Source organism: Gymnodraco acuticeps, unplaced genomic scaffold, assembly GCF_902827175.1.
Source record: "Gymnodraco acuticeps unplaced genomic scaffold, fGymAcu1.1, whole genome shotgun sequence".
NCBI lineage: Eukaryota > Metazoa > Chordata > Actinopteri > Perciformes > Bathydraconidae > Gymnodraco > Gymnodraco acuticeps.
In genome coordinates, this window is record NW_022990319.1 from 400,001 (window position 1) to 420,000 (window position 20,000).

Consider the following 20,000-nt stretch of genomic DNA (forward strand, 5'->3'; position numbering starts at 1 on the left):
CTAATCTCAGCTTAGCGCTCTTACCGTGTGCACAGTTATGTGTGTGTGTGTGTGTGTACTTCCTGCAAGAGGAGTGACAGTTAGGGGGTCAGAAGAGATAAACAGCACATTAGAAATATGTTTTTTTATTTGTAAAAGAAAAAATATACTGCCATATTGTTGCACTTGTGTGATGTCATTTGAAATATAACTTCAGTGCTGCTTTGTGGAAAAGGCTAGCAGTATGTGTGTGTGCTTTTAGTGTGTTAATGACTGTGTTTGGTTTGAAGTGTTTGATTTGTTTGAGTTGTTGGACGGGGTAAAATTATGCTAATATTCTGACCTGGACGATACAGACAATTTATCTACTTAACAAAACCAAATGTGTCTTAATCCTTGCATCGTTTTGCGCTTTCAAGCAGCTTCCTCCAGGTAACCTCCAGGTCTCCAGCGACATGACAGGCCTGCCAAACTTGAAATGAAGTAGCCGGCGTAACTTGCACACCCGCCGTGCCCAATTGTATAGTAATTCGACTTCAAAGGCGAACGGGAGGGAGAGGGGGATTTTATAGCCGGAGAGGAGCTGTGAACGGCCTACCCATTCATAGACACCCACCTAGAAAGAAGTAGCAAAGTACGGGAGGGGTGGACGGGTGTGAAGAAGAGAGGAGGTATAAAGGAAAAAGAAAAGGGGCAAAAAGCATGATGAAATGTTTGCCACTGAGAGAAATGTGCTTTGGCCCGCAGAGTTTTTTGATTCGCGTGTTGTTTTCTGAGTTAATGTGTAACTACTCTTGTCTACAGACTGTCTGTCAATATAGATATGTCCGTGTGGCTCCTGTGTTTAAATGACGGATTATAAAATTGTAAAAAACAAAACTACAAATCCTCACATGCACATGGATGCTTATGCAGCTGAGCCAAAGTGCGACATTAGTGAGGAGAGAGGGTTCAGAGCTCACCCCAGGTCTGTGTGTGGGGGTTATGGGCAGGCAGAGGTGTGCACAGGACACAAGGGGAGGTGTGTGTGCGTCTGAAACAAAAGGCCTCAGTGTGAGAGAGTGAAAGGCGGCAAAGTAAACAGGCGGGGATGAAGACAGACCTGCAGTGTTAGGGCCTCTGTTCTATGTATGTGCACATATGTGTGTGTGTGTGTGTGTGTAATGCATTGCTCAAAGCCCTGCAGTTTGTACAGCTGGACCCCCCGCTCTTATTGGATGGTGTGTGGAACAACACATCCTCGTGCACACACACACTTATTTCTCCTCAGTCATTGTAACGCAAGCATCATAAATGTCAATTCCTTTCTGATATGATTTAATCGTACCAGTGAGCGGTTTTATCTCCTCAATCTTTTGTCATAGAAAGAATTACTAACTCTTTACTGGTCATTTATGGCCTCAGTTCTTGCTGAGCAAGTCCACAGAGATACAGCGTCCAGGAGCAACAGATAAAGCAGATATGTATGTGTGGTTGTTAGTGGATTTGTATTCTGTCAGCATATTTGTGACAGATAGAATTGGATTATTACTGTATAACCTTAACCAAAGAGTTCAATGGGGTTATTAAAGATCGTTGTTTTGCTCAATTTGATTGAATAGCCAAAGCTCTATGTCTCTGTAATGGTGATTTTCCTGATTAACTTCAAAGGTAATTAAGGGCTCCCTATAAGTGGATATAATCATACAATCTATAAAAACCTGCAACAAAAAAACAAATTGCTTATCTGTGTTTCTGAAAACTTGACATTTCTAGATCAAAAGGTTCTCAGCAATATGTAAATGATAACACCAATTTGTAAATTGGTTTAAATTATTAGGTTATCTGTGAGTTCTATGACTCTTGCAGGCAAACTCTTCCAAAAACAATTAAAGGTAATGAAATTACATCAGTGTGGTGAAGAGTTTTCTCTGGTATCTCTGAAGTGGAGATTATTTGATTTTTACTGTAACCTTCCCGTGATGTGATAAGGGCGCATGTTGCGTTTCCTAGCGTGGCGCTCTCCTCATCGCCTCCGGTGAGCAGCACTCAATATTGTTTACCCTTCCACTGTCATAAGGTAAATAAGCAATGAATTAGTGGCAGGGCTGCTGCGAGGAACAATGCCAGATGTACAGTCCAGAGGAAATCCAATAGAGTCAAGAGTGTAATCAGTTTACCGGAGACGAGCGGGGAAGAATTTGAGAGAGCAAGGCTGGAGAGGAAGAGCAAATCAGACACAGGCGAGGTATAGATGTAGGATAAAGATATGATGGAGTAGGTGAAGGAGAGAATGAGCAGAAAACAGCTTGTTAAATTTAACGGAGAAAACAAATGAGCGGACTACGAGAGCCAAACGCCTGTTGCTTATTCCGCGTTTTTTTACCGCGTCCCATTACTCACCCATCCCCTCAAGTTTTCACAGGCCCCTCCACGCCCCCATCCCTGTCACACTCTGTGCGACTGAGCTTTAGCAGCCTATTACCCAGGGTTATAGTCGCACTACCTTCAAGGCTGACAAGTGCATCTGAAAGCACTCAGGCGATGCTGAGAACCACATTAAATTCTATTATTGCTGCATAGTCACTGCATCCCTATTCAGCTGAAGTACAGGGAGGCAAATGTACCTTGTGAGAGACAGAGTTCACCTAATAGATGTGGCTTTATATTCTTTCTTTCTTTTCAAGGGAACAAAGCCATGGTAACAAATGCAAACAGCGGGGCCTTCGCGTTGCTAGCTATTTTCCTCCAGTTCTCCTATTGTCCGGAGGTTTTCATAAACACAAATTATTGCTACCGTGCATATACTGCTCTCACTCTCTCCCTCTTATTTCTCTACTCTTTCCCACTCTGTGTGTCTCTCTCTCTCTCTCTCTCTCTGAAAAGCCTATTGTCAAGACATGGTCATTTCCTCCACAATGCCACTGCAAGCGGGCTCCATTTGCAGTAATGGCCCCGTCTTTTGGAAATGTGAACGTTGAATGGCCCCCGTGGTAAACATACTGTAAGACCTGAGAGTGTGTTTGAAGGTCTGCCAGAAAGCTGGATACTCACAGACTGACTGAGGGGATATTGTCTGGACTTTCACTTTGAGAGCTGTGTCCACTGAACAAACTTTTTAGACGAACACAAAATCAAATCCAGAGGAAAGAGAATGGTTGAAGTTGAATGAATGTGTTGTATACTTGCTGGGGGAACTTAAATATGTCTTCATGCTAGGTTATTTAACAGTAAACATACAGCAAAGTAGATTTAAAGTTGGATCAGGCTATCCAGGAGGTTCCAGGAACTAGTCTTATCCACAGAAACGTCCATCATATAACTCCAGACGTCAAGCTATTAGATCACCCTTTGAATGTTGCTCACTCTTGTTTTTCCTTCTCCCTCTGTCTTTCTATCTCCCTTTTTTTTCCAGGATGTCTTCCAAGCGACCAGCCTCTCCATATGGGGGGACAGATGGAGAGGTAACCATGGCAACCAGCAGACAGCGAATGGAGGATGAGGATAGCGAGGGACTGGGCGGTGTCATCCACCTACCCCTGGCCTCCTACTGCGGCAAGGTGTCCCCTCGTTCGCCTCACAACCGCAACTTGGACAGCCCCCCCAACATGGTAAGGACAGCTAGCCTCTTTTGCTTATTGTGTTGTGGAAGCACCCACCTGTTGATGCTGGTGGACTGGAGCAGGATTGAGAAATTGTGCGTTTCTAAGTGTCCTTCTGTGTCTAAGTCATCCAATAATAAATGACTGTATATCCATGGCAACACTGCAAACAGAAACTGCTACAAGCCAAGTCGGCAAACTTTTAATGCGGCCATTTTGCCATAATGTAAACAGATAAAAGCTTTAAAAAGTGACGATCAAGTTTTGACTTGGCATTATAATCATTATTGTGTACATCCGCCATAAACATTTTGTGAGCTATAACTCTTAAAAAAAATATTTAGTTAGACTTATTTAGCGAGAATTCAACATCATTGACATTTTTTATTTAGTGTCTTCTGAAATGGTGTTTAAAGTAAAACCATTTTATTGCTTTTCATTCATTCCCTTTGTCTCCTCCTTTCAACACTGGCACTTAAATAATGGCAGTGGTAGCCCAGAAATATCTTCAAAATGAAGGCTTATACAGTCTGGAATCATATCTTTGGTATTTCGTTTACTTCTCTATTGGCTACTAAGATTCAACTTTTAAACCCCAATACAAAACAACTTACTCAACAATAACAAGATATGTCTTGGGTGATTCAGAACTGAATAGAGTGCGATTCCTACAAAGGCAGAAATGTTGATATTTATTTTTTCAGAAAAGGGGAAAAAAGGAAGGTTCAAGGCTACTGTTTTGGTGCACACATGTTTTTGCTTTTATGAGCGCGCCACCAGCCTTCGCCTTGAGCCCGATTGATGCATTATTTTGTTTTTTAAAATCAGGTTTGCGCAACAAAATGTGGACTCTCCACCCCGAGAATATGTCATTAACATTTAAGGATGTCTGTTAAAGGACTTATTTAAAATGTGTTTGTACCATGGTTTGTACCCACATTTATAATAATTCACTTACAGTTACAGTGTGCAATTTACTGTCTTAGCTTCCCCTGGGCCCTGATCTTGATACACACCTTGTCACAGCGGTGTTTTGATAACCACCGTCGACCTTTCCCCCATGCTGATGATAAAAGCCCTGCATGCTGTAAAACAATGAAACAGTGCTTAGGAGCCGTAATGGAAGCTAATTCTGTAATTAGCCCTCTGATTGTCTGTCAGGCCCCGCCCACTGTGGACTCTGCATGTGTGGCTGGTGCCCACTGTAAACCAAAGTCCTGGGACAAACAAACACACACACACACACACACACACAATGTATTATATTTTGTTGTTCAGGACAGGTATTGGATTATTGCTTTGTTTGTTTAAATATATCTTTATATTTATACTGAAATGTAATTAAATCAAGCAAATTACAAGCATAAGTACCATTAATATTAAAAAAAAATTGGCCCTATCACTGGCTTTCCTAAGGACATTATTAAGAGACCCCGCTTGAACTATATGATGAATGATACACAACTTATTTTCTAGTCCATTACTTGACAGCAGAAGGGTCACAGCTTTGATGTGTGTGTGTGGGGAGGGGGGCATACATAGCATAATAGCTGATGTGACTAATAAAGTGGTGTGTGTGTTTAGCAGGTGGACCGGGGGCTTATCCGACTGCCTGCTTGGCATGTTGTAAAATGTGTGTTACGTTATTTTTTTGGGTGGGGGGAGGGGTTACAGTGCCAATCCCTTTGCCGCTGACTGTCAGCGAAAAGTGGATGAAGAGAAATGGAGAGGGGAGATTTACAGCTTGGCGGGGGTGTCGGTGGGACTCTAATGGAGTGGGGTGGGGATCTCTCCCAGGGCAATTGTCGTAAAGTAATAGGGGGAAGTAAATGGCTCATCTGCGACCGGTTGACTTGGGAGTGAGGCAGCGGGGGGGAGAGCGCGAGGAGAAAGGGGGGGGGTGTAGACGAGATTACAGCTTTATCTTGTCATAGTAAATTAACACGGCGGAGGAGAAGCGCTCAGCCACACACTGACCTCTTCATCCCACCTGCCGCTCTACCTGCCTGCTGCAGCTGCCACACACACACAATAAAAAACAGCACTTTCACATTTTTTTAAAGCTGAAAGTGCCACATTATTCTCTTTTTTCAAATGTTGTTTTTGTACGAACCCTGGCTCTACATGAGAATAATGTTTTCATAATGGTTTGCGAATGAATGTAGTTTGTCTAACTGGGCTTTTTATCGAATGTGAAGCTCTCGCCGTGCTGCTGGACCCTGATTGGCTGATAATAGTTCAGTTCAAATGCCTGATGGGAAGGATTGTAGTGGTAGTTCAGTGAGGTCAGCCAATCAACACAGAATCCAGTTATGATACAAAAAGTAAGTACAGATGGATATTTTTTAAACAGTTCTGAAAATAATGGATTACCTTAAAAAGGTGCATTTAATTGGTGATGCGCGTGCATTTAAAACTATCCTTCTTGCGTGATTTCTTGTATGTTTGTGTTTGGCAAATCCTTGACGAAAAAAATTGTTTTCACATCATACAGAGGCAAGCATCTTCTCTCATGAATGTGTTAATGCACAAACACTAATTATTTCATTAATAGGCGAGATACTCGCCATGATTGAAAACTATAAAGATATTTCATCAGGCATTATTTCTTATTCATTTTTCCTTCCCCTCTTTTTTTTGTCATTTGTATGTGTGATTATGTGTGTGTGTGTGTGTGTGTGTGTGTGTGTGTGTGTGTGTGTGTGTGTGTGTGTGTGTGTGTGTGTGTTGTGTGTGTGTGTGTGTGTGTGTGTGTGTGTGTGTGTGTTTGTGTGTGTGTGTGTGTGTGTGTGTGTATGTGAATTTGACAGATTTAACACAGTCATTGAGCAGTCTTGAGACACAGTGGTCACACTTAATTTCACATGCCAGTGATGCACTAATGAATCAACACACGCTTGCCTGTCAACAGCGAGGGGTCGTGGTAAAATATATTGGCGTGCATTTTTCGCCAAACTGCTATTTAAAATACAGAAAATACAGCTGCATGTTTGTTTTTAGATAAGGAAAGAGCAGGTGTGTCATTCGTGGACAATACACATTTTTTTGTTTAATATACCACGTTTAAAAAAAGGCTATCTATTTTGGGGGAAAAGCTCCACCATATTGTTGGAACAGGAGGATGTGTGTTTGCTCGCTCGTCCCAGCCTGAGGGACATCGGAGTCAAAACTGACAGTGTCTGTGTTTAGCCATGGCATGTAAAGGGATTTGCTACATGTGTGTGTGTCTGGCAGTGTAATCGGAGGTGTGTTAAGTGCATGTGGTGGAGATTGGCAGCTCTGGCAGTGGAGCTAAGTCCTTACCCCCCTGCAGGAGTGATCAGTGACATTCTCTAGATGTGTATTTGTGTGCGAGTATTTCAGTTGAGCAGCTGTTTCCAGCTCTTCCTACTGCCACATTGTCCATGCCTTGATCCACAACGATGCGCCAAGCATCAAATATTGTTTTCCCACACATACACCTTGCACAGCCCGAGACATGTCAGGCTATGAGAGTAGAGATAGAAAGAAATAGAGTCTCGACAGAGGAGGAAGGGAAGAATTTGAAAAAGAAGAACATTAACAGCAGCATCTGTGCTGGCTGTAGGAAAAACAAATAGCATTTGATTCCCCCCCTCTCTCTTTTTTTGGCATGAGTTATGTGTTTTTAAACCAACCACCCCTCACAGATGAGCTTAAGAAGACAAAAGTTGTTTAATTCGGTTCCATTGCAGAGGCAGTAAAAGGATAAAGAGAGTGAGGCGCAATTTTTACTTTGTTCCAGTCATTTTGGAAGAGAATTGACATCTGCAAACTAAAGGCAGAACCGCCCACACTGCCAGCCTGCCACATCCAGTGCATATAAATACATATATGCAAGCACTCGCTCATAAACACACACACACACACACCTACAGGCTATGTGCACTCACAGTGTCACATATGTACACACAGAAATGGCAACAAAAAACCTGACCAACCGCATGCACTGGGTGGAGGGCATGAACGTTTACAGTATCCAGGATTTCTGTTTGTACTGGTGAATAAATGCATGTTGATGAGAAAAGTTTTGCAGCCCGTGTTAAAGCAGGAGCGGCGCAGTGAGTGACATCCGCTTACAATAGAGGATCTCTCTTGTCTTTCTGATCCCCCTGTCTTGGACTTTGCAGAATAGCCGGGGTAAGAGTGTCAGCAGGGCACATGGATTATGTGCCGGGAGGTTTGATGTGGGGGGGGGGGTTGTAAATCATAAACCATTTAAGTTGCCTCCGGGATAAGGCTGTCTGTCTGACTTCACACATAAATAATGTCATGGGCCCTAATTTACAAGATCTTTGAAGAAGCCACGGCCCCCTGCTAATTCCTCTTGATTGGGAAATGACCTTCATTGTTGGACGCAGTGAGATGACATCTCTCTGGCAGATTTTTTCGGAAAAAGAATCCCTCACCCCGCTGACTCCATCCCCCCCATCTCACTCTCCGTCTCCCCCCCACCGTATTTTTGTTCCGTTTGTTTTGTTTGCGCGACATCTCTCTCGAAAGAAAGAGTGCGGCTGTTTTAAGTAGGCGCTGGATTAGATAAATGGGATGTGACAGGTGTGACCGCTGCCTTCAAGATGCCTGCCTTCCTCTCTCCCTTTCTCCGTGTGTCTCTCTATGTCAACTCTCTCGCTCATTTCCTCTAATAACATTGCCTCTCTCTCCTTTCTTTTCCTTTGACTTCTACCCACTTACACTCCTTCTCTGTCTCGTTGCATTTGCATGTCGTGCCAGCGCTGATGCAACTCGTAATCACAAAGCCGCTCATTTGAAGTCTGAATTTCCCTAATCTGAAGAACAGGAGAGCAAGAAATGAAGCAGAGACAGAAGCAGGTCGGGCCATCACTTGGTCAGGCGCTGCGTGGAGAAGAGTAAAGTCTTTCAGCGCTTTAGAATCACAAGACAGTAGCGCAGCTCAGCCCTCAGGCAGAGTGTTAGAGCCTCAGCAGCGTCTGTTTTAAAGCCTCATCACCGCGTCATATACTGTATATACACAACTTATTACAGCCATATCATCGCTGTCACACTCTGTCCCTCAATTACAATGCATGTGCAAACCCACGGAGGGAAGAATTAGTGAATTATTGAGCGTGCTGACTTATTCAGAGCGTGGAAACACACGGCGCCTAAGAGAGGGAGTCAGTCAAGTGTATAAAAGTGATAATGGTCTGCTGTTCCTCTCATATAGTGTTTGGCCACTGACAATGAAAGCGTCGTCAATATTGAAAGCTTCTGCCTGGCTTTATTCTCTCAATAAAAACACTTTTCTTTTCTGAGAGAACAAAAAGAGTATCTGAGGTGGAGGTGACCTCATCGTGGACTGTGATCTCAGTTTGAAATTCCACTTCCACCAGCTGCCTGCGAGTTAATGATTAATACAACTATCTCTGTCTTAATACACTATAATGCCATTATGACAGCTGTTATGTACCACACAGACAGAAGTGTGTATATGTGCGTGTGTCTGGTGGCGTGCTCCATATTGTAGTGTGATTAGCCAAAGATGAACCCTGTGGACCATTGACCCTCCCGTCTACGAACAGCTGAGCTGACAGACTGACTCACTTGTTTCTGTAATTAAAGAGCACTACACACACCTTTAAAACACCTGTGTGTGTGTGTGTGTGTGTGTGTGTGTGTGTGTGTGTGTGTGTGTGTGTGTGTGTGTGTGTGTGTGTGTGTGTGTGTGTGTGTGGATGCCGAGTGTCTGCAGATTCATTTAGAGCACCTATACAGAACCTACACTGGTGTGTGCAGGTAGTGTGTGTTCTCTTCCTATGCTGACAACATCCTCCTTCTCAGTGTCACTATTGATTGGGCTTAGCCGGCATTACGTCTATCACAAGCGCTATTCAAACAAACACAGGTTTCATTAGGTCAAAGATTAAGAAGCTGGAAGTCACTTACGAGTCAGCGGCTGTCAAGAGCTATTGTTCTTACTGTTGAACTCTTTGTTTAAAAGATGATAAAAATTGAAGGATCCACTCCAGACAACTTTTACGTCTGGTTTTCAAAACAAATAAATGAAAACTTGTGTATTTACTTAACTAGAATTTCTTGAAGGGCCTCTATTATGGTTTATGTGCATGTAAATGGTATGCAAAGGATTAAATCCCAAAGTTCAGACCTGAGGGAGTTTCTCTCCCACACACTCCCCCTCCAAAACATGTCACACAAAACAAATATGAAACCTGAACATTTGCATAATATGGCCTCTTTAAAAATACATTACAATAATTTTGAATCTTATCCCAGTGCTCTTATCTTCACACCTTAAACATATAGAGTGAAGCTCATACTTTCCTTGAGTAGACCTTAAAAACTGCAGTTTTCTAAATTAGGAATTAGGGATTCAAATGTGTTTTTTTCAAACTTTAAAAGAGAAATGTGATTTCCAAAGGTCATTCAACGTGGTAAAGACTGCATAGGCTTAAGATACAAGACAGTTTTCAAAATTATTCATCACGACAGCTTGGCAAACGTTGCTTTACTTTGAGCTGTATATATTATACTTTGTATCGGTCGTGCTGATTGTTTTTTGTCACTTCTTTCATGGATTTATGTAAATTATTTGACACCTCTCCAAAGCTTTGTGTTTTGTTTGATGGAGTTGCATTCTCAGCATTAATTGTCACGAATCGTAGGACAAAAGTGGCGCAGCGTTGAGGCTTGGGATTGGGTACAGTTGCGTTGGACATCCCTCAAAGCCGAGCCGTTGGAGTCTTTGTAATGAAGAGTTAGTGCGACTCTGAGAGAGTGCGGAGTCTTTTGCTGTTGTTTCATGTGCTCCTTCTGTCAAGTACCTCCAAGTCAGTCAAATGCAGATTCCCAAGGATGTGAGGGATAGAAAGAAGAAGAAATGTGCCCTAACTTGGGATAACTGGCCGGGGATGACAGTTGCACTGAGCTATGGGAAGGGGAGATGGAGAGAATAAAGGGAAGATTGGTGTGGGTGATAATGAAGGGTGTTTGCCAGCTCCTCCTCTACCTCCTTCTCATTTATCTCTCTCCCATTTGGTTTATTTCTGTCTTAAAGTTTTGGTCCAATTTGAGTAATTGATGTCTTCTCTCCTCCTTACCTTTCAGGAGCAGGACGGCACTAAGCGGAGCTCTTTGAGTCCTTACCCCCAGCACAATGCTACCTCACCAGGCAAAGAGGATGGTGGAGGAGGTGGGCGGCCCTGCAGCGACGGAAGCTTAGCCACAGGTACCCTCGGGACCCCAGAGAGACGCAAGGGCAGCCTGGCAGACGTTGTGGACACACTGAAGCAGCGCAAGATGGAGGAGCTGATCAAGAACGAGCCAGAAGGTCAGTGATGAAAGGGGACGCTTGTGCGGCCAGATGTGTGATCTGCAGCTCCCGCCGTCTCTCTGGCTCTGAGCCACTCGTTTATCACACTCTGTTGTCCTTTCTCTCTTCTTCTTCTCTCTGTCTTGTTTTCTCTCTATCGCTCTCATGCTCTGTTATGAACCCACACACATTCAGACGAGAGGCGAGCCTTTGTTTTCCAGCACACAGACAGACAGCATCAGCTGTTGGGGCCTATTGTCCACCACGCTTTGCATATCTATCACAACTTGACAAATAAGATGTGTGCATGCATGTGAGTGTGTGAGAAGCCAGAAGCCTGAAACCTTTCTGTACACTCGCATTACCTTTCCTCTGAAAGACCAGTGATTGTTTAACGCACCTTACCTGCTACCTTTGTAACCTTTGGGATTACACCGTCTCAGCCCTCAGATAAAGGAAGAGACAAACGATTGAAGACACTAAACCAGATTCTTTGCTCAGGGCTACATAGCTTAGCTCAATTATTCCGGACATTTCATTCACACATTTAGCCTTGGGCTAACAGTCTGGAGTCAAGAGATATAATTAGCCCGTGGCCATCTCTAATTTCTCATTGGGCAGATAAAGAGGGGCTTAAGTCACTGTGAAATGCATGTGATAGTGATAATGTGATAAAGAGATGACAGACAGGTGTCCTTCTAATGGGATAATATAAATAACATTGGTGGATATGAATTTCGTGGGCAACAAAGGGAGGTCTGTGTGAGACAGCAAGAGAAACATAATGTAAACATGTTGTAAAAGAAACCAAGAGAAAAAGTAAAACCGTGAGAATGGGAATTAAAGGCCCCCTTGAAGCGAAGCAGACCAGAGGTTTTCATTGGTCCAAAGTGTCTGAAAGTTTGGAAACCGACCAAGCTAAAAGGATCTGAAGATAATTGATCCCAAATAAGGTTTAGCCCTTTATGGCAGATGTATGTTATAAAAACTAAATATTTTCATAAATACTTTTCTCTTGCTTCTAAATCCACCACTGCTGTGCCTGGGATTTCTATTCAAACAGCTCTGAACTGTAGGCAGCCTGTACGACACCATGCCCAAAAGGTGAAAGAACAGTGCAGCAGTGCAGTGTGTGTTTGTCTTTTAAGTGTTCATGTGTCGGTGTGTGTTCCAGACAGGCTTTCATTTCAAGCTGCGATGTGCTAACCTTATTTTCCAGACTCCTCTATAAGGCTTTCAAAGCGGTCGAAACTCTCGCCGTCTGCTTGTTTTTATTCCTTTCAATAGAGAGGCCTGTTGTGGCACATGTTACAACAAAAAAGAAAAAGTAGGTTGTTTGTCGAGCTGAGCTGTAATTGAGGTGTGTTTTGGGTTGTCCGCTGATTCACTGGACCTCGTGAACTGGCTGCACAGGGGGAAAGAAAGCAATAATGGATCTTTATGGAGTTAGCCAGCGCAGACACAGAGAGAGAGAGAGAGAGAGAGAGAGAGAGAGAGAGAGAGAGAGAGAGAGAGAGAGAGAGGGAGATGTAAAGGAAGGAGGAGGAGGAGTAGAGTGAAGGAGAGAGAGAGCAGTGTCTTCACAGACCCCATTAGTGGAGTGCCACAGTGGTGCGGCATCCAAACCAACCGCGAGCATTATCTGCCCTACGTTTAAATGAAACGCGCTAACAAAAGGCCCCAGCGCCTCCAGACCCAGCACACACACACACACACACACACACACACACACACACACACACACACACACACACACACACACACTCAAAAGCCCAGGCCAAGCAACAGAGAAAGGAAGAAGAAAGAGAGTAAAGGAAGAAAAGGGATGCTGAGAAAAGATGAAGAGAGGCAGAGGGAAATGGAGAGGGGGGGGGGGGGAGTTAGAGAAACGACAAGGGGCGGTATTGAGCGCGAGATAGAAATCCCTTTTCTGTGCCCAGCTAGCTATTGTTTGGCTGTGTGGCTCACAAAGGCCATTAGCAGCAAACAGCAGGTTGGGATGAAAATGTAATGAAGGCTTTAATCATTATGAAAGGCCTGGAATATTACTGCTCCCTCTCTCTCCCTGTGTTACACACACTGCTTCCAGCTGGATCAATGACACTCACACACACACACACACACACACACACACACACGCACACACACACACACACACACACACACACACACACACACACACACACACGCACACACACACACACACACACACACACACACACACACGCACACACACATACATACATCCAGAGTAGCAGGGATGTGAACAAGGGGCAAAAGACAAAATAGGTCAGTAAACGATAAACATCTCGGAACAGAGTAAGAAGCTTGACTTGTCGAAGGCAGGCCCTGAGCTAAACATCACACACACACACACACACACACGCACACACACACACACACACACACACACACACACACACACTCACTCACTCACTCAGTCACACAAGTATGGCTTGAGTTTGAAAGATATATTTCTGTGTTGTGGCTAGTGCTGCTCTACTTAGGCTAGATGAATGGAGAGTGGTAGATACTAGGTCAGTGTGTGTGTAAGTGTGCGTGTGCTGTTTAAGCCTTTGGGAGCATGGACACTTGTGTTTGTGTATTTGCATATGTATTTGTGACATAGCACGTGTGTGTGTCATGGGAAGGATTGCATTAGTCGGCATACATGCAAGGTGCGCGCACAAGGTGTGTGTGTATGTGTTGTCCCCTAATAAATGACTAGCCATGTTGTCCCCCATGGCCTGGCCCAACCATGCTCCACCGCTCTCCTGCTCTCTCCATTCATCTCCTGTCTTACTCCACCGGCCACCTGCTACCCTGGAGATACACACTCACTTTCTCACACACACATACACACACGGTACAAATACGTGCAGACGCAGACACACACACCGCTAGCCGCCGTCTTCAATAAATTCTTCAGGAGCGACAGGGAGGAAAAGCGGAGATAAGAAAGCCATGACACCATCATGTGTGTGTGTGTGTGTGCGCGCATTTGTTTATGTGTGTTTGTCCGGACCCGAGGCGAGAGGCCGCAGGGAAAGCCGCTCGTGCTCGAGTGTGTGTGTGTGTCATTACGTGGAATAATGAGAGCAGAGTGTAGAGCGTCGCGGGAGGCACGGGGTCGAAAGGAGAGCCGGTGCTGACACCCAAGAGAGATTACATACACACACCTGTACAGTTAAACACACACACATACACACACCTGGACTGTTCCCTTGGACTCGCCATTTAACCCCTTGTGACCCCTGTGCCACAGAGCAAGGCCTGGTGATAATCTATTTGCCCAGCGGTGGGAATGAATAGATAGAGAGATAGATGGATAGCTGGAAAGATGGATAGAATGAGACACTGCAAAATAAAAGAGGAGAATTAAAACGAGGCGATTTAAAAGGAGAAGAAACATCACTAAATGGGGCACAGATGTTCCTTTCGGCCCCTGGAGTGGTGCCTTCACTGCCCTGGACTTTCACCAGACACTCAGCCTCATTCCTCTCCTCCCTTCCTCTCCTCCCCTCCTCCTCTCCTCTCTCTGGCAGAAAGTGTCTCACATTGAGTGCCAGCTGAGCTCCATCTCTGGACCCTTCTGCTGACCCTATGCTCCCCAGCTCCAGCTACCCGTCACTTGGGCTCTACGGCCTCTGGGACATTTTATGATTTCTCTTTTTTTGTCATAGTGTCTGCCGTGTATTTTTGTAGCTGAATAAACCTTTAGATATTGCCTAAATGACGCAAGTTCCATTTCTGTTATGATATTTGGAAAATACCTTTTAATCTGCTGTAAGTGCAGGTGAATTCAACAGTATCAGTGTTTCTTCTGGACTTCCAGTGGCAACACTTCACCCTTGTGAAAAACAAATGTTGATAGAAATTTGAATTGATTCAGCAACCATTTGAAATGTATTAACTGCACAGTGACAGAAAGATAAGAATTACACTTGTTGGGATGTCTGATTAAACACATTTGGTGTCCTATCCTTAACAAGATAAAAAAAACAGTTTAATAAAGATAGCATATTGGATGGATGGACAACAAATTGCCCAATTTCTTGTAAACAGACATCCAGTTTGACAAAATGATTGCTATGCTATGAGAAAAATCCTTATTACCAGTGACCATGTTTGCACTGTGCTTGCTTATGTGGCTCTGATTGTCACTTACCTCTCGTGGGGAATATGTTGTCAGGGTCAACAAATGGCAATATTCTTGTTGTTTTACTGAGTGGTGCAGCTCTGGGGTCAGACCCTGGCCTTTATATTGCGCAGCCTTGACCTGAACACACGTGCAGAGACACAACACACACACTGATGCACACACACGCGTTGTGCAGGTTTATAACAGCGCGGGCGACCTTGAGGTCAACCAGAATGGTGTTTTTATGGCTGAGCGTACTCGCTGCTCCGAGGCACTGGTTTCCATACTGAAAATGCCAACTCAATGACAGATGTCACACAACACACACACACACATGCACGCACAGCACTTCATCTATTTTCAAGGCAGGGAGGGAACCCAGGGCTTGCTTTTAGAGAGCACTGAGGCATTTTATAGGACAGCACTTAGGCGAGGCCATTGTGCCACCCAAGCACACAGTGGCCGGAGCTCCCTCACGCCTCCCTACACTCCAATGGGTGACAATGGGAAGGGCGGATACATTCTGCCAAGAAGAAGGAGAGAGGGAGAGAAAGGGAGGAAAAAAAGAGCCGGAGAAGTGGAGGGATCGAGGCAGTCTCTGGTTCATCCGTCCATCAGTACACCCCCCCTTCACTTTGCTTAATCCTTCCACCGCTCTACTGTGTAGGGGGGGTTTGTCCAACACACACACACACACACACACACACACACACACACACACACACACACACACACACACACACACACACCCTATAAACATCAACAATGGCATATACAATCCTTGCAAGTCATCACATGGACCTGTGACTTTTAAGCACATATCCCTAAGGGGAATTTGAAGACTGCAACAAACACACTCACAAACACACACATACAGCAGCAGGGTCACAGCACTAGCGTGGGAGCGAGAGAACGTCTTTATGTGATTTCCACCCTTTGTCGGTAATTAGTTAGTTGTATAAATTAACATGAAGTGCAGGAGGACTCTCTCAGCCATTGTTTGTCGCGATCATTCTTCTCGCGCTGGGAAAAGGAAAGGCGAATGAAATGAAACAGAGGGGGAGGTTAAAAGAGAGAATTGTTTTTTTGATTCACTACAAGCGAAAAGGAAAGTTCAGCTGGGCCAGGAAAAGCAAGATCTTGTCCCGTTCGCCAATTAAAGGGCTCTAATACAACAAAAGTTGACACCATAATTATGAGACTAACCACCTTGAACCTCCTACTGAAGGAGATTTGAACTCTGTGTTGGTTTGTATGCTATTCGTTCTATCTGGTGACCTGTCATAGAAGAAAAAAACATTCAATGATAAAAATGAAACGTGTTTTGCTCCGTAGGATCACCGTATTGGAAAACATTTTGTACGTTATGCCAATACAACTCAATGTAAAGCACACTAAGAACTTTATGTTGCTTGTCAAAGAAAAACAGTTCTATCAAACATTCCTTCCAGTTAGCGGAGCGTCATTGTGTCAGTTAACTTCACTGCGTTTGTAAAAGATGGAAGGAGGGGGGGGGATCATCATCTGACATGGCTCACAACTCAAATCGAGTCAACTCGTGGTGTTTTTTCCCCCTTTTGTGGCATGAGAAACAGGCAACGTCATGGGGCGAACCTGAGGCCTATTGTGGGGCTGGCCATTGTTGGCTCGATGAAAGGCGCATTCAAGTCACTTTTCTTATTGAATTGTTTTGTGTCTGCTTTTCAACGTGGCATTCTCTCCACAGCCCTGCGCGAGACAATCAGTGGGGATGAAACTCCTTTCTACCATTCTTCCCAGCCCAGATGAGCGATATTAAGGAGATGAATAGTGTGCATGTGTGTGTCTGTGTGTGTGTGTGTGTGTTTTTTTTTTTAGGGGAAAAGCAGTGCCCCAGCTTTTGTCCAATACATGAGCATAAAGGGGCTTAGAGAGAGGAGAGAGGGTCCTGTAGCTTTCCTGATGGTGTGTGTGCATGTGTGTGTGCGTGTGTGTGCGTGAGTGTGCGTGAGTGTGTGTTATTGGCCTCCCGGCGTTGCATTAAGTTAAGGACAAAGGCCTGAGGTTCATGAATCAGCCAGGGCTTCCATAGCTTAGCCATTGTGACCTACCCACCGTATGACTGCCCTACAGTACAGTGTGTTTGTACTTTGCGATCAGGAAGTTATTATTTGCATATTTCTTTAAATGTATTTCTGCATTACCTGTGAGTCATTATATGTCTTTCTGTGTGTGTGTGTGTATTTGTTTGACTGTCCCACATAAAGGCCTCCTGTCCCCGACTCCCAAATGTTAGACAGGCCCCAGTGTTTTGGCATCCACCCATTGACTCCCATTCAGCGCCATGTCCCATGACCAAATCAGTGGAATCCATGATTTATCTATTCAGCTTTCTCATAAACTCTCTTCATTTGCACGCCCTGTTGTTGTTTTTCTTCTATTTCTGTGATTTGTCCTTTCTTGGTCTTCTCTCCCATTCCCATGGAGAGACCGAGGAATGTTTTTATGCTGCGAGATGAATGAGTTTTGTGTGAAGTGCGCTGACTTTTGTCCCTCAATTACTTTATCAAAAGGATATGAATCGCAGCTGAACAATCTTAAAACTTTTCTCTGAGAAATGTTGTGGAGAGGAATTGCCTCTTGGAGGTTTATCCGTTTTTTAAAAGGCCAGACGACTGTAGCCTCAAACACTTTCACTTAATAAGGAGAATTGTCAAGTTAGTCGATAACTTCCATTAGAGGTCACTGACTAACCAGTAGTTACTTTGTGAGTAGGTGGATGCTGCATTTTGGAATTAAACGTATTTTGACATTGTGTCACAGAAAAATATGAAAAGCTATCACTTTGCTGCTAGCAACATCCAAAGAACATCCAAATATTATGTGTGAGGAACTTCAAAGTTCACTTTAAATAAAGCTCTAAATCGGTGGAAGTGCTCATAATGTATGCCTTACGTGACTTTTTTATCACAGGTTAAATTACAACAATTGGTAACGCTTTATTTTAAAAGTCTATAGTTTATTCTGAAGTTTCCTAGGACTATATATTTTGGTCGTTAGTAGTAGGGAAAATAAAAGTCAGATTTTACTGAGCTGTGTTGACTTGTGAAACAGTTGGTAATTTCTCTCGGGGGGGACGGGACATGTAATTACCTATTCTACCAACAGCAGAGTACAAGAGGACAACATGACAGCATTCTTAAAAACCTAGGAGATTATTCAACTGTAACCTGTAGAGCATTTCTTAACACTTCCTTAAATGTTTGTGCCATGAATCAATATACACAGGGGAACCTGAAACCAATGCAAGATGTATAGCGCAGGAAAACATATGCTAACTGGGTGAAACAGATTTCTTTAGATTAAAGTGACTTTAGCTTTTGTGATGCATATGAGCATTGACAGTATGTGTATAGCATATACACACGTTCGCTTATGTGACCTATTTAAAACAGGTCCTATACTGTAGGTGCACAGTCTTATGGCACCTTCATGGCAGCATTTAAGCTTACTGTAGGCTATGATGTACTTTAAATAGACTGTAAATAAGTGTTAGAGCTCTTAGGCTGTTTTTGCTAAAGATTCAGTCCATATGTGTGTGCATCTCGGCTGCATACTGCATGTTAATATATGTGTGTGACAGAGACTACACACGGTTCCCTCTGTATAATCCCATGTAGGCTTGTGTGCAAAGTAGCACAATCTGCTTAGCGCAATTTAACATCTCAGCTCCAACACACCATGTGAAAGCATCCGAGCTGCAGCCCCCGATCCTCCATGTCAGCAGTGTCCAGTGCAGGATTTAAGGCCTGACATGGATGTAAAAGGGCTTTAACAGTCTGAGTGGAGGCGTCGGATTGGTGCGTACCACCGCGTCGCTCACGTTAGAGCTTCTGCACACATGGCAGTAAAACCACTCATATACAGCGGGTCGTCAACAAGTGGTGACGAACACGCCGGCCTGGTTGACCTGACGAGGAAGCCGCATATTCAGGGATCTCGAGGGGGACTCATGCCAACAATCCACGTAATCTCCACCCACGGGCCACCCTAGCTGTTTCCACCTCCTCTTCTGTGACAGATATCAAGGTGGTGTGCATACTGTTGTGTCGCACTTCAGTCAGCGAGCAACAAGTCAGTCAGCTCAGTCTTTCAATATGTCAGCTAGCCTGTCCCACAATGCATCAGCAAGCTTGCCGAAAAGTTAGCCAGCTCCTCAGACATTCATTCACTCAGCCGGTCCGTCAGCAGTCACTGTGTCAGTGTTTGAAGCCACCGGGGCCAAGTTAATTAACCCCTGGCCTGCCAGTCAGGGGGCGGGTCCCTCAGATGAAGTGGTGCTGTCTGTGTTGTAAGCCTCAGGGGTCGCGACCCCGAGCCCACAGCCCTGCTGGCCTTATTTGAGCCAGATGTTGGGAGACAAGCATCCGCAACCCCTCAACCCCCACCTCACTCCAGCCACATTATTTTTCCTTCACTGCTGCTCAGCCATCAGCAGCCACTCATGTTGAAGCTGTGATACTCCTCTGGATGGATCGCTGCTGTACTTCACTGTCTGTCTGCTCCCCCCCATCCTCCCTCTCTCCAGCCGTCCTTCTCCCCCCTCCTACCCTCCCTCCCTGTGGGATCCCTCTATCCATCCATTCACATCTCCCCTTCTCTCTATTTTCACCCCTCCCTCCTCGTTTGGCCCACTGCCCCTTTCCGCTTCGCTCAGGGGAAAGAGTGTTGTGTGTGTGTTGCCTGGCAGCATGCCCGCTCTCATCGCCCCCCACATCCACCATTTCTCATCCTTCCCTCTTCTCTCTCTTCCCCCCCTCATCCCTTGCTTGTTCATCCTTTCCCTATCATCGCTTCTGTTTCTCTTCTCTGCCACCCTCCGTCGATCCTTCTCCTCCTACCTCCTTTTGTCCCCGTCACTCTCTCCACCTGCTTCTAATCACTCCCCCTCCATCTCTTTCACTCCCTGCCTCCATTCATACTTCATCTCTCTCCCTCCCTCCCTCATCTC

At 44.6% G+C, this 20,000-nt stretch overlaps 1 protein-coding gene across 14 annotated transcripts in view; it reads left to right on the forward strand.

Annotated features, from left to right (window-relative positions):
* Nucleotides 1–20,000, forward strand: part of sox5 (SRY-box transcription factor 5) — a 131,718-nt gene that overhangs the window by 58,884 nt on the left and 52,834 nt on the right. For all 14 annotated transcript variants that reach the window (XM_034223097.1, XM_034223090.1, XM_034223103.1 and 11 more), the window contains exons 2-3: nt 3,374–3,569; nt 10,665–10,887. In XM_034223097.1, coding sequence (XP_034078988.1) covers nt 3,375–3,569; nt 10,665–10,887 — 418 coding nt within the window. In that variant the 5' untranslated portion in view covers nt 3,374. The remainder of the gene's footprint in view (nt 1–3,373; nt 3,570–10,664; nt 10,888–20,000) is intronic.